The sequence below is a fragment of the Chaetodon auriga genome, chromosome 20, assembly GCF_051107435.1.
Source record: "Chaetodon auriga isolate fChaAug3 chromosome 20, fChaAug3.hap1, whole genome shotgun sequence".
Classification (NCBI taxonomy): Eukaryota; Metazoa; Chordata; class Actinopteri; order Chaetodontiformes; family Chaetodontidae; genus Chaetodon; species Chaetodon auriga.
In genome coordinates, this window is record NC_135093.1 from 12560175 (window position 1) to 12574752 (window position 14578).

At 42.4% G+C, this 14578-nt stretch overlaps 2 protein-coding genes across 2 annotated transcripts; both read right to left on the reverse strand.

Annotated features, from left to right (window-relative positions):
• Nucleotides 1-454: 454 nt before the first annotated feature.
• On the reverse strand, nucleotides 455-2372 carry LOC143339368 (uncharacterized). The gene is made up of 3 exons (XM_076760551.1): nucleotides 2177-2372; nucleotides 1865-2014; nucleotides 455-1198 (listed from the first exon to the last, which is right to left on the reverse strand). The coding sequence occupies exons 1-3, from the start codon at nucleotides 2370-2372 to the stop codon at nucleotides 963-965; spliced, it is 582 nt and encodes a 193-aa protein (XP_076616666.1). The 3' UTR covers nucleotides 455-962.
• Nucleotides 2373-3811: 1439 nt separating this feature from the next.
• On the reverse strand, nucleotides 3812-13585 carry LOC143339367 (sodium-dependent neutral amino acid transporter B(0)AT2-like). The gene is made up of 12 exons (XM_076760550.1): nucleotides 13231-13585; nucleotides 12260-12479; nucleotides 11655-11812; nucleotides 11269-11389; nucleotides 10988-11163; nucleotides 7955-8065; nucleotides 7618-7859; nucleotides 7259-7442; nucleotides 6971-7172; nucleotides 6627-6786; nucleotides 6364-6526; nucleotides 3812-6227 (listed from the first exon to the last, which is right to left on the reverse strand). The coding sequence occupies exons 2-12, from the start codon at nucleotides 12477-12479 to the stop codon at nucleotides 5979-5981; spliced, it is 1986 nt and encodes a 661-aa protein (XP_076616665.1). The 5' UTR covers nucleotides 13231-13585; the 3' UTR covers nucleotides 3812-5978.
• Between the last annotated feature and the right edge of the window lie 993 nt (nucleotides 13586-14578).

The following is a 14578-nucleotide window of genomic DNA, read 5'->3' on the forward strand; positions in this document are numbered from 1 at the left end:
CCCCTGTCCATCTGCCAGTGTGCAGACAGACCGTGGAATGACTGGAAGTACTTTACCTGTCTTTTAAATCCTTGCATGTGATGTGGTGCACACGTTTTTTTATTCTAATACTTGGTAGCCTCGTGCACCTGAGTCTGGAATAAAGTCCAATAAAAGCATCAAGCAATAGGCCTTTTGTCACTGAAGACATCTTAATATATCACAGTAGGAGAGGCACGGGTGCACATGATGAAATGAATGAATACTATGAAACTATGACGAGTCAAAGTGTGTGCTGTGAAAAAGGATCCTGAGCTACTGAACTGCTGCTTTGAGGAAAATAACAAGACATTAGCTTAGTGACTGCACATCACATCCATTGGTCGTGTATAGCATGGGACTAAATATTGACTACAGAAAGCAGAAATGAGCAAGACAACATTTCTTTCATCTCTGGACAGTTTATTTCTTCTGATACTGGATCACTATAGAAAGGATGGGTGGTAGTAGATAAAGTGCAGGAAAGATCTACCTTATCATAGCTGTCCAAGCATACGCACACACGACTACGATTCAGACATACAGTGCGGTTGTGATGCACGGGAGAGGGTTTAGGGCAGATTTGATGGTGGTTCGAGGCAGCGAAAGGTCAAGTCAGGTGTTAACAATGGTAAGTGGCAGTTGCAGCGGGTGGATGAGATACTTCAGCTAGCACATTGCAGCAGACCCCTCTATATTCTATCACCTAATGTAGCTAAAATAGTTTCTTCTGCATTTTCTTATTGGTCAGAGCACCTCGTTTGAGTAGGGCTGCGTGTGCAAACCCACTCTTCAGGTTTGAAATCGATGCATTGTTTTTGTTTAAGCCAAATTTGCCTGCAAAAAATGAAAATGTGTGTGTGTGTGTGTAGGTGTGGAGAAGAACGTGCACATGCTGAAAACAACTACTGAGAGTGTCACACTGCTAACTCAGGATTTCAGTATCAGATACAGCTCTTCTCCAGATCCTTTGCTGATATAGTTCTCAGAGAGTGAGAGGAGAGGAAGAGGGGAGGGAAGGGCATGGCAGAGGGAGGAGGAGACAGGCTGGGTGGCACAGAGATGATGGATGGAGTGTCGGAGAGCGAGCCGTAACCGGCTCGTCGCACGTCAGCCGCGCTGGAGCTGGCAGAGGCGTGGAAAAACACAGGGGGAGGGTCCATGGGGTCTGTGGTTAAATCTGCAGACAGAGATGTAAGAAACTTCATTTGAAATCTGTATTATTTCCTGTAATAGACATTAGCTCACAGGACAGAGCAGAAAGCAGCATTAATTGCACTTAATGGTGTTTATATCTAACATCTACCGTCCATACACATTTGCTGTTGTATTTCTGGTATTAAAGTTGCACCATGTAAAATTTATTAGTGGCTCCAAATGGCAGCAAGCAGGAAGTGCTTCAAAGAAGTCACGTTGCCCATCCCTAAATACAACGCGGCACGCTCGTGTTTGATAACCCAGCCGGCCTGTGATGCTTTACGACAAATAGCACCCAAGAGACGAGAGAGGAAAAAGATCAGATGTTGATGAGTCCACTTTTCTCTGGGTGGAAGTCTCTCGCTTTGTGTCTGCTTACGACGAGACGGTTGCTATTTCAATCTTCAGCCTCATTTTGTCACTCTGTGAGAAGCTTCTATGCTTATAGTTGTCAGTCTGGTTTCAGTTGACAGTCGTCTTTGTTGTGGTGCCACTTTGTTGTGTTGGCAATGAGATATGCGTATTTTTACATGTTCAAACAGGCAAACAAAAGTCGTGCCCAGACAGGTCTGTGGTTCAGTCCCTGGAGGCAGTGCAGGCTCTAAATCAATACTCAGTCTAATAGTTTAATAAGAAATTATTATTCCACCTGAGTCATCGTTAAGTTCGGTGTGCAGGTACTGTTGTTTGGTGTAGAACTTGTTGTAGATGCAGTACACTGCAGCCATCAGAGCGCAGGTTCCCAGAGCGGCGGCGATGAACAGAGCCCCTTTGGCATTATCTTTGTCTGCGTGGGCATCTGTGGAGGCACAAACACATGACGAAGACCATCAGAGGGAGACGTTTCGCACACAAATCCTGCTCAGAATGAGTTATTATGAGTTATTTAGCCAAATGCTGACTTGAACAAGGTTGGATTTTTGCAGTTCAACTGAATAACATTTCTTTGAAGTACACTTACACGTTCGCTTTGCATTTAAATGAGTGGTTTCCTCTTTTCTGAGCAGGTCCCGTATGTGAGGAGGAGGAGGAGGAGGAGGAGGAGGAGGTGCTGCTGGGGCCTGATGGGCACCGACCTCCTGCCCAGACTGCAGGGTGCTCTGGGAGCTGCTCAGTGGAAACACCAGCAGCAGGCAGAGAGCTGCCAGGCTCGCCATGTGGGTCGTCCACTGGTACACCTACAGGTGAAGAGAGACTTGCAAAAACATCATCTGTGCAATTTCTGCTAAGGATGACTTATTTTCACAGTTTAGTACGTACGTGCTTTCTCCTGGATGCTAACAGGCTAGGGAGTTCTGTGGCTTCATATACGCAGCCATGTAGCTCAGTAACACTCACAACAATATCGCAGTTGTTTTTTATGCTGCAGCTTGTTGTTCATAATCACAGGCCTCTGAAAATATTCAACAAAGTCCCTCTTCTACACACAAACACAGTCAAGAGCAAAGGCATCATTTTAAATGGATCTTATCAATTGCGTTTACCTGAGGTCGAAGCGAGGACGTCGTGTCTCTCTCTGGCGGGTGTTGGTCCTGTCCTCTCTGCCTTTCTGGATGACTGAAGTGAGACTGCATCCAAGACAACTGGCCTCCCCAGACGCCTGATATATCCACGGGGACACCTGTGAGTACTCTTCCACACCGCCATGCACGTTTAGAAAACGCCTAAGTGCTACTTTGAGACAGATGAAACAGTCTTATCATACAAATAAACTGATAGAATACTTATGCCAAAGTTTTACTCTGGCACACATTTTATAAGCTTTGACCTTGAATTTGTAGTTTGAACAGATTTATTTATTTATTTTAAATCTGAAGGGCACCTTAGTCACCATCAGTCTGATATTTGGTCCCCTGAGCTGGCCGCTTTGAAACACTTTCCTTTAAGGCCAGTGTGTTTTCCGTTCCCATCGTCTGTACTTGGCACGGCCTTGCAAGTCCTCTCCATCTGCTCAAGGACTGACAGATATGAGAGAAGACCACAGAAATGTGCTCACTGTTCGCTGTGTCTAAGTCACAACAGTGTTTTGAAAGCTACAGTAGGTCAGCCTCAGCTATCATGTGTCAGCCCACCTGCACTTATTCTGCAGATACGCGCTGCCAGACTTCTACAAACTGAAATCTACCAAGTCAGTCAACCCTGGGAAGACTTAAAAACGTTTCCCCATCAGACAGATTGAGTTTCAGTAAGAAAAGCCAATCTTCATGTTGCCCTCGCATGCAGCGGTCCAGATGTTTATTCTGGCACAAGTCTTGATATGTCTCAACGTTTCCCAGGCTGATAACGGTCCAGATGAGCAGCGGCACGCAGCGAGTGTGTTTTAGTGGAGAACACGACTGCAGAACTACTCTTTATTCCGTTGAACGCTGCCAGCATCTCCACAGTTTTAAATTACATAATCTCTGAGTGCAAGAAATACCATGAAACTGTGAGCACTGTGCTTTCCAAAGTAGGTAATGGAAAGAAAACGTCACCATCTGAGGGAGTAGCTGTGTTAGCTCAACTAAATGACAAACTGAAGCTACAGTCACCTGCCAGCCATACTGTACATAAAGGTTACAGACATAACACATGCATTTAACACATTTTTTACGGATTCATTTGTATTAGCACAAAGTTTTAATCAAGTATTTCCTTTGTACAACTAATTTATACAAGCAAAACAAGATTGTATTCAGATTCAGAGCCCTTATTTTGAAAGGAAACAGACAAACATCCTCAAATTCACTTTCTATACATGTAAATGTAGAAAACCTTTTAACAAGTAAATACTTAAAATCGTGTCGGGTAAGAGTCCAAGCAACATTTAAACTGCCAGCTGAAGCTCCATTTCAAACATTATTTCAACATACTGTAGTGCAGAGAAGAGAGAGATAATAAAATAGCAAAAAATATATCACATTGTAATGGCATTATATTACATTTTCTCAAAAATTCATTTTATACACACATACATTACTGAAAAGAGAATCTGACAGAAGAATGGTCTTTGTAAAATATGTTGAAATGCTTTTGTTTCAATGCATTTTGTTCAATCAGCCTCATTAAAGGCACTTACTGTCTGTACAAACATCCAACGGTGTTTGAGGGTGGCTCATTTTGACATAATTCACTGAAAATCTAAAAACAAAAAACAAACAAACAAAAAGAAAAACCTACCTTTAGCTTCAGAAAAATGGCTACAAAAGCAAGACATGACCAAGCAATTAAGTCTAAAAAAAAAAAAAACTACTTTACAAAATAAACATCTTAATTTACATCCTCATACAATCTGAAGTAAATGAGTACCTGTGTGGCACTTTGTCCTGCCTGTTTAAACAAATGCAACTAGTTTTCTCCTAAACCCAAGCTTTAAAAAACACAAAACAACGTGTCGAGCCTTGTGCTATGTGTACATTTACATTACAAATTGGATGTTGTCACTTTACAAGTGGGTTCAGCAGAAATTAAACTGCTAACAGTCCTCGTTCCTGTGTGCTGCACAACACTGCATGGTTGATGGTTTTATCCCCTTTAATACACAGGTTTTGTTGCCTGTCTGACATCACGGAATTCAACATGACGGGATGATGGAAACCTACTTGTCTGATTCGGTTTTTTCTAACCAATAAAAAGAAAACAATAAAGTTAAAATCCCCATCAGACAAAGCCCAAAGCCATACGGTCAGATACTGTAGATCAGCTGATGGATTTAAGGTTGGTTTCAACAGAGAAGGTAAACATACATGTAGTATGAACTGTGTGGCTCCACAATACACCTGCAAACATACAGTATATGCACAGTATAAAAGCCAACTGAAGCGACTTTTCTGGGCTGTAAACACATGGTAGTTAGATGGCTTCTGTGTCGTGGATGGCATTAATACTGTACCAATAGTTGTACTGAGTTTCCTGATGTAACAGTCTCATAGTGTCATCAAAACCGATTTTAATTCAGACACAACTTGTTTGTTGTGACACAAATCATAACTTGCAATCTAAAGTCCAGCCTAAAACAATTGTCTCATTTACTGTAAATCAATCAGAAGAGACTTTGATCAGTGATGAGCTGGAATTCTGTCCTCAACAAAAAAAGAGGAGCCAAAGCTCGCTGGTTTTTAAAAACTGACAAACTTGTAGGACATTCATTGTCAAAATGGCATGTATGGGTTCTTCAAATGGAGAGGTGCGTCTCACACGACGACTGCAAAAGGGAAAAAAGCTGTAAAACGCAGGCTAAAAAACAAAGAGCAGGAACCTGATGTGATGGCTATGGCTTATACTGAAAACAAAAACATTTCACCTCATTCACCAAGTTTTTTTCTTAAAGGTCTGAAGAAAAGTCAGATTTAACGAAGAACAAATCCTTAATAAGAGAAAACTGGTGAATGTCTGCATAAGTGTGTATTCAGAGGAAATGTCCTCTGAAGAACAGTTGATGACTGAGGCCGATTGTTTCTGCAACTCTGTAACAACGGAAATTTGACCTCGTAGTTTCAACCCAGCAATAACTTATTTGTTCCATATGTTCCATGTCGCACATGTTTTAAATGCTTTACTAGTTGGACCAGTAGTATTTTTTTTAAAATACATTACATGTGGATATGTTTGGACTTAATTTAAGTAAAAACAATTGAAAAGGTTTTTAAATATTAAAATAAGGAATCTTTTGCTGGACACTGCTCTCTGTGCCACAGCAGCACGAACAGCTGTGAGATAGTTGAAGTAAAACCTTTACTGCATACTGTCAGTCAGTCCCCACTGTGTACCATCGCGTCCAGTGTTCAGGAAAATGAAGCGGTGGTCCCACTTCTTTGGTCCAGCTCTGACATGTCAGTCATCGGGGTGTCACACTTGTCGTCAGTGTTAACAATGCGGTACTGACCAATCTCTGTATCTCTGGATGTTTGCTTTGTTCGGTCCTTCAGGACAGCGTGGATCAAGGCGACTGGAACGGGCGTCATGGCAAATATGATCAGCAGGGCCAAAACGGCCAGAGCCCAGCCGGGGTACTCCAGGTACTCCTCAGACGCCTGAAAAAAGGGAATCAAATTCATCACTCAAGAACAACTGGAACTTGAAATCCAGAAATCCACCATCTGAAATCGCTGTTTTTCTAGCATTAACATGTTAAAGGTGTATTTTTCCTCTTAATATAATTCTACGTACCTTCTCATGGTTCCATGCCATATAAGTGGGGTGTTTGATGAACATGCGGATGACAGTGGCTCCCAGCAGACCCAGCATAGCGAGCAGGCAGATGTATTTCCACAGGTACTTGTAAATGACACTGGGACGCCAGCCCAGCATTGCCTCGATGTCATCCAGGAATCTTCAGACACACAGAGCGGTGAACTTTCAGAAGTGACACGTTGTTGCATATGAAAGAGAAGAGTTGACATTGGCATGGGATTTAAGATTTAAGACCTCACCTATCAGCTCCATATAGCCACGACACACTGAAGGTCTCAAAAACCACCACGATGATGAGGGGCAAGGTGGCAGAGTAATCATCAAACATCGTCACAAAGTAGTTCCCACAACGCTGGGTGAAGAGCAGGCCAATCAGAAAGCCAACGACACAGCTGAAAACTGCAGCAACATGAAAACAGAACAGATGTGTTAGGATGAAACATAGCTGCTTTAAAGAGATAAATGTACTAATTTCGCTCCCTCTGTGAATGAAATCAGCTGATGGACTGTTGGGCTGGCAGTGCTGGGGAAGTCATGTAAGACTTTATTTTGAAATAACACTTAGAGGCAAACAGGCGTTTACTTGTGAATTTGGTCTTGTTGTTGGCCAGAGTTTTGAAGCGGTCAGTGAGTGGAGCGAGGATGCCCTCCATGGTGCCAAACATGGTGCTGAGTCCTAAGTTGAGCAGCATGAGGAAGAACAGCGCTGACCAGAAGGGACTGCCGGGCAGGAGCGACATGGCCTCTGTGAAGGCTATAAAAGCGAGGCCTGTGCCCTCCACACCCTGAACACAAACAAGACCGCTTCAGATTTCATGTTCAGCACACAAGATACAAAAAAAAACAATGACGGCAAACGACAAATCTTTACCTTCTGCATCTCTTTCTCCAGGTCACACTCTGTTAAATTGCCAGGGACAATGTTTCCATACTGTTTAAACCAACCGCTGTAGTCCTCTATGGACACAGAACTGGGATTAGAATAGTCGAAGCCTGGAATCAGGTTTTTGTCCACATCACCATCGCGAAGCTGGACTGATAACTTCTTCATATTACTGAAGAAAAGACAAAAGAAAATGTCATCTTAAACATACAGCTAATGCAACAAGGCATACCACAGTCTGAACTCATCAGGGACAAAAACATATTTATATACTAGTGATTTTAAGTCATAATGCAGTGCGAGGCTTCTGATGCTTAACTTGATGTTTATCCTGTAATCAAACATACCTGATGATACATTCCATGACCTTCTCTTTGGCCCGGAAGCCGAGCACAGCAAACACCACCAGAGTGGCCAGCACAGATGTGAGGAAGTTTATAGTAGAGACAGTGAAGGCATCACGGTGGCAGTTGTTGTTCTTGGGGTTGTAAGAGGAGTAGGCGATAATGGACCCGAAGCCGAGGCCTAAGGCAAAGAAGACCTGTGTTGCTGCCTGCCGCCACACCTGTACATCTGCCCAAATTTCCACCTACAAATGCGTGGAGTGAACGACAGGTGTGTCAGGTAAATATTCCTATGTGCATCTCTTCTCTATACTCAACCGGACATGTCATCTGCAGATACCTTGGGGTAGAACATGTAGGTGATTCCCTCGAAGGCCCCATCCAGCAGGAGGCCTCGGACGAGGAAGCAGAACAGCACCACATAGGGGAAGATGGAGGAGAAATACATCACCTAGGAAATGAGAAACAATGACCGCATTAACAAGCTGGCAGTCACTCAGTTATTTGTCTGTGTGTACAGGCACTTTGGCTTAAACGGCACAGCTCAACTCCTCGCTCTTCGCTCCGTCTCTTTTTGCAAATTATTTACAGCAATAAATGCACTACAGATTTCCATTTTTCTTGTTAGTAGGCTGCACTCAATTGCTTAGTTACATTCAATATGCAGTGTTTCACACATCAATTTATTTGTGGCGGCCATCCTCAATATGAACACTGACTGCCGCATATTGATCCTATTTCATTCTTTTTTCTTTTTTTTTTTTTGCTATTTAAAATGGTTAAAATTGTATTTCACCGTAGAGCTTCGCACAGCACATCGATTCGTTCAGCCCTTCTTACCCGCTCACACACTTGCTAACACACAGACCTCTCTAGAGTGTTTTCCAACACGCAGACTTTTCTACAGGCAACGTCATTAAAAACAAGGCTCCTCTACATGTGGCTCACATGCTGTTGAGAAAACAGAAAACTTGAGAACAAAATTGAAAACTCACGCTGTGTTTTTTGGGCGACTTAATAAAACATACTGCTGATGAAGAAAGTCAAGAGAGCAGACACATGCAGGGAGAGAGATAACAGACAGAGGCAGGGCAAGCCGGTGTGTGTAAACCATACAATAAAACAGAAAGTTATCATTTACTAATCCTTTCTGACGTAATCTCAAATGAAAATTGTACAAAAACAATATATATTTAATGTTTTGCCTCATTGGTTTCATTGATTTTTGTAAATATATGAAATATTCTGAATTTGATGGCAGCAGCATGTTTCAAACAAGTTGGGACAGGAGCAACTAAAGACTCAGAAAGAAGTGGAATGCTCCAAAAACACCTGTTTGGATCATTCCACAGGTAAACAGGTTCATTGGTGACAGGTGAAAGTATCAGGATGGGGTATCAAAGGGTCATCCTCAAGAGCTTTGTCCACAAATGACTGCATTCTGTTTTTATTTACCTCTTACACAGCATCCCAACTAAGTAGAGTAAATTCAGTAGTATTAAAATGGTGAGCTAAGACATAACCTATTGTAAATAAGGTCATGCAGGGCTCGAGACTGCGTCCAAAATGGTCGCATATGCGACCTTTTTTTCAGAGTTTGCGAATAAGAATTTCATCTGGTCGCGTTCGTGCGAGCGCATCAGTTTTATTGCTAGTGTTTCGCTATTCTCAAAAATGAAGCGGTCTATTGCTGATTTTTCCCAAAAACTAAATAAGGAGAGAGAGGAGGAGACTGGTGGTTAGGTAGAGCCAGCAAAAGGTGCCAAATCAGACGGTAGGCCTACTGTTGATGAGGAGGACAGGGAGAGACCGGCCGAGCACCAGGTGAAAAAAAAAAGTACTGTTTTCAACCACAATGGTTGACACAGTAGCCGTGGTTGCGGTATGAAGGGGGAACTATGTTGTGTGTCTGGTGTCGACAGTGTGGCCCGTCTGTTGCAGGCAACACTAAATTTGTTACGGGGTCGACACAGTTTAAGCTGGAAACTGTGAAGTTGCACAACGACAGCAGAAACACAAAACCTGTCGGGACCAATGCATCACCCGAAACACTGAGCCCCTCCCGACTTTTTTTCAGCGGATGGATGAGAGTAATCGCTCAACAGAAGAGAACGAAATGGCCATTAAGTTTAACACTGCCTATAACATAGCGAAAGAGGAACTCCCGTTCACACAATTCAAATCCCAGATCGCACTGATGAAAAAAAACGGGCTGAATGTGAACCCAACCTATGCCAATGACAAGGCATGTGCCCAGTTCATAGGAAAATCATTTTCTGGTGCGACCAACTGAGAAAGTTGGTCACACCAGTGCTACCAGTGGAAAAGTTAGTGTAGAGCCCTGTCATGTATTATTTCAAATATTTCAAGAGACAACACTTACACTGTCTTTCTTTGGGAATCACTGATGTGCTTCAGTAAACTGTCTTTTAGTTAGTCCCCTCCTCAATCCACATTCCCCACAGAGACAACTGAGGTTTCATCTAATCTCAAGTGTTAAGCCTGTTGCTTCTTATACACTGAACATATGGCCTCTGTAATCGAGATGCCAGGTGCTTAAGGCAGTGACTGCCCAACACCCCTGATGTCAGCCTGAGTGTGATAAACCCTCCACTCTGATGTTAGATTTAATGTAAATACAGTAAATAATCATTTTCACACCTGACACTCAGCATGTTTGTAGAACTTAAGGAAAACTGGCAGAAAAGCTTTGTTGTACATTAAAATTGGCTGATATGTGTGAAGGAAAACACACAGCATTAAAAATAAATTAAATTTACAAAACGTTCCCCAATACTTAAACACAACATCTGGATGTTGCCATTCGAAGTGGAAAGGCTTCACTTCCTCAAACACCAGGGCCAGACATTCCAGAGACGCCATCACGCACAGCAAACCCTGAACACTAAGCCCAACACATGACTGGGATTTGACCAGACTGGGAATGTCCAAACAGTGTAGCACAAGATCTTGCCCTTCAGTCCGTGTTTTTCAATAAGAAAAGGCTTCTCTACACATTTTTGTCATGTAATGCTCAGTCTTCTGCTCAGCAGGTCCCAAACAAAACACTGTAATGTAATCAAAAAGTGATTATTGCCGATGTGTGTGTTTTTTTTTCATGTCACACTAACCTTTCCCAGCATTATTTCAAAAGCATCTGCAAATATGAAGCATCCTACATGCATATTGCAACACAAACAAACAAACCAGTCATTTTAAACTGTCATGTCTGAAGCTCCTGATTATCACAACTGCACTGAGACACTGACAGCTGCTAAATGTAAACAAAAAAAATGCCACTTTTTTTTAAATAACACAGCATCCTTGACAGCAAAATCAACACTTTAAAAGCCACAACAGATCACACAGTTACCTTGACAGAGGTCTTGATACCCTTAAACATTCCCAGGCACACAATGGTCCAGGCAGCCAGCAGACAGCAGACAATGTAAGGGTTGAAAGAGCCCGTGTCGTCAATGGAGTCTGTGGTATCCAAAGCTTTGCGGTACCAGAAATACGATGTGGGGGAGCTCATTTCACACTCTCTTACTGATGTAAAGAGAAAAAATGATAAGTTATGAGTTACACAGCTGATGCTTTTACAGTTTGTGAAGTGCTCATGTCTCAGTTGGAGCCTTAATGCTGTGTGCTTACCTGTTACATTCCCCTCTTTTGGACACTGTTCCCAAGGTAAAGGGTACTGGAATGAGTTCCCAAGATAGAAAAGACTCCATGCAAGGATCACGTTGTAGTAGAGAGCCACAAAGAAACACACCTGAGGACGTTTGAGAACCGGATAATCAGGCTATTAAGAAAATTGGATGTTTTCAAGGGTAATTTAACATGTCATTTAACATATTCATCTTAACTCTCTGTCCAAACACTCAAATTAATTGGATAATAGACCATTACAGAAAATTACTGACTGAAGCAGAAACATACAAGACAAAATAACACCTGCTGAAATGCATGCAACACCATATACTGAGCGCTAATACAAATCAGAAGGTTTGTAGAGCATTAACCAATCAGTTTCTTACCACACAGCTGGAGTAGCCAATCCCTGCGAGCCTGGGGGAGATGTACTTCCACACTCCAATGCTCCCCTGTCGGATGGCCTGACCGGCTGCCAGCTCCAGGAAGAACAGGGGAATTCCCACAACCAGCATCAGCAGCACGTACAGGAAGAGAAAAGCTCCTGAGGAGACGAGGCGACCAGCACTCGGTTAGTAAATGGGCACCATAATCTGATAGTGTGAAACAGACGTATGTGTGATTAGTGCCACCTCCAACACTATGTTCTTAAAAAAATGTCTTATCCATCCTTCAGGGTAAATAAGATATATTAAGCTTTTTTAGTCTACGAAAATGCAAAGACAGCACCTCAACTGTTCCATAAACAGCCGTTATGGTCTGCATTTTTCCATAAAGTTTATGTTGTTTCCCTGGCAACAGACAGCAGCCAGATGGTCATCATCAGACCTCAGAGCAGCAGTGTTCAGTTTAGTTTGTCTACAGATCGTTTATACATCTATAAACAATATTTTAAATAGTGTGCTGCTCACATTTAAAGGCATACACAACATTTGTGTTTGGTCTGGTGGTTCCCACAGGACCCAAACCTTTGATGTTAATAAGCACTCACCTCCCCCGTTTTGATGGCACAAATATGGAAAACGCCAGACGTTGCCGAGCCCGACGCTGAATCCCACTTGAGCCAAAAAATACTCCAATTTGCTGTTCCATCCCGCCCGAGCGGCAGGCTCAGATGAGTCCGGCTGGCTCTCCTCAGCAGCGTAGCCTTCAATCTCTGATTCTGCGGCTCCTGTCTTGTCATCATCATTTGGCAAAGGCTGCTTCTCCATCTAAGACACAAGAAAAAAAAGAATCAAAATGTGAAACAGTACACAGTCACTGCACCGATGAAGTTAGACTGATTATCCCTGATGGCCAACACAGCCATGATGTTGGATTTATGAGGACTTTTCTGAACAGTTGTTTCAGGGATGCTGCACATCCTGTCATTTGTGGTCTTTACTTGTGGGGTACCACAAACAGACTTATTACTCTGACACCTGCAAACAATTACAGCATTTCACTGGATTACCCTAGTGGTGTGTGTGTGTGTGTGTGTGTGTGTGTATACACAGTAGCCAATTTATTAGGTACACCTAGTTAAAACTGATGCTGTCTAGTACAACAGCCCTGCAATATACCACCTTCACATAAGAAAGTCTTCATATTTCGTGTTAACTGAATTGTTTTGGAGCGCTGTTCATTCACCTTTATGCTCATTTTACATCAATGGCGGCAGGACTTGTTGAGATAAAATCATCCCGGTATCGAGGTGGTGAATGACACTTTAACCAGGAAATAATGCCTGATTAGACTAGATGGGTCCAATAAACACCTCTCCTCATATACTCAGCATTACTGACAGCACTAAGGTCCTTACAAATATTTATACCATCTTCACATTTAAGGAATAACGTTAACGCTAGCTTAGTTGTCGCGCCAACTGAAGTTGAACAACCCGCGTCAGCTTCAGTGTTGAAGTAAATCTGTCTTTGTCTGGGCTGTGAAGACATATACACACTCCCGATAAACAAAACTAACCTGGTCACCAGCTTATGTCGTCGACGAAGAAGTAGAAGAGAAGCTGGAGAAGGTCAAAACCGGAGAATGTCGACGGTTTTAGTTCGTTCTTCGGTCGGTTAATAGCAAACGAGCACGTGGGGCAGCTGCGTTTGCACCCTCACTGTCAACCACGGCACGAGCTCAGTTTTCTCCTCTTTTTACCTCTCAAAATAAACTGAACATACGAGATACTTTAATGCCGACATTTAACTCTACAAATGCACATAAAAACAAATACTACGCGGTGGTTAATATGGTACATCTGCTGCCATACTGCTTCCAAACCGCTTCCTCATGGTTAATCGGCAGGACTGAAAGCTTGTTCCTTCTGAGTGATGCAACACAACGAACCCCGCCTCAGCTACTACAATGGTGCATTCCAAGCCTGTCGGAAATCTGTTCACCATTGTCACATATGACGCACGGGAGAAGGGTCTAATTGCAGTCCCGCCACTACACGGCAGACCCACTTCAGTACTGACACACCCACCGAGATCTTTTCCTAAACATAACCAAGCAGATTTCATGCTAAACTTAATCGTTTCAAAGGTATATCATAGAGATGGCGTGTAGCTGCCAAAATCGGCTATCAGCTCATCACAGTAGTGCGTATGGCCAGTCACTGCAGCTCACGTTGAAACTCCAATAAGCTCTGTTTTGACTATTGTGAATGCAATAAACCTAAATGAGATTTACTCTTGGTTATGAAATGTTATCAGAAAAAATGTACTTAAAGTGTTAGAAAGTAATTAAAAGTACTCATTATCGCATCATGATTTATATACTGCTGGGTAATTCTATGCAAAGCAATAAAAAAGTCAAATAAGACCATTGTCCGTTTGTATAAAACACCTAGATTGTATTGAAAGTAACAAACTAGTAATTGTATCTCTCAAATATACATAGTTAAACATACATTTGTATGTATATGTGTGTATTTGTGTGTGTGTGCATTTCTCTGTTTTTCCTGCTACATTGATTTTAGAATTTTATTTTTAGAAATAAGGCCCCATTCAACATCTGTTTGCAACGTTCAGCTCCACTTGAATGGTCTACACGGTTGAGTCCCCATGGCTCTCACACACGCATAGGAGCCTTGAACGCAGCACAAGCCTCAGCGTCGATCCTCTTAAGTTTATCTTCCAGCACGCGTGGCTGTATGATGCCAGGTTAAACACACAGTTTACAAGCGGGAGTGGAGACCCCTAACAGTGCTTGTCTGCTACTGACAAGACATAATTTTAAATAATAAGGCTGACAAATTTGGTGGAATAAATTTAAATCATTTGATCTTCTTTGATCCACGATTACTAAATTATCAGACACA

What these genes read in the sequence shown, in the direction of transcription:
- LOC143339368 (XM_076760551.1), bottom strand. Translation starts at nt 2,372, where the DNA reads ATGGCGAGCCTGGCAGCTCTCTGCCTGCTGCTGGTGTTTCCACTGAGC. An exon ending in TTTAAATGCAAAGCGAACGT is followed by an intron (nt 2,015 to 2,176) that starts GTAAGTGTACTT and finishes GTGCCTCCACAG; the next exon opens with ATGCCCACGCAGACAAAGAT. An exon ending in CGAACTTAACGATGACTCAG is followed by an intron (nt 1,199 to 1,864) that starts GTGGAATAATAA and finishes CTCTGTCTGCAG; the next exon opens with ATTTAACCACAGACCCCATG.
- LOC143339367 (XM_076760550.1), bottom strand. Translation starts at nt 12,479, where the DNA reads ATGGAGAAGCAGCCTTTGCCAAATGATGATGACAAGACAGGAGCCGCA. An exon ending in AAAAGAGGGGAATGTAACAG is followed by an intron (nt 11,164 to 11,268) that starts GTAAGCACACAG and finishes TCTTTACATCAG; the next exon opens with TAAGAGAGTGTGAAATGAGC. An exon ending in TGGAGAAAGAGATGCAGAAG is followed by an intron (nt 7,173 to 7,258) that starts GTAAAGATTTGT and finishes GTTTGTGTTCAG; the next exon opens with GGTGTGGAGGGCACAGGCCT.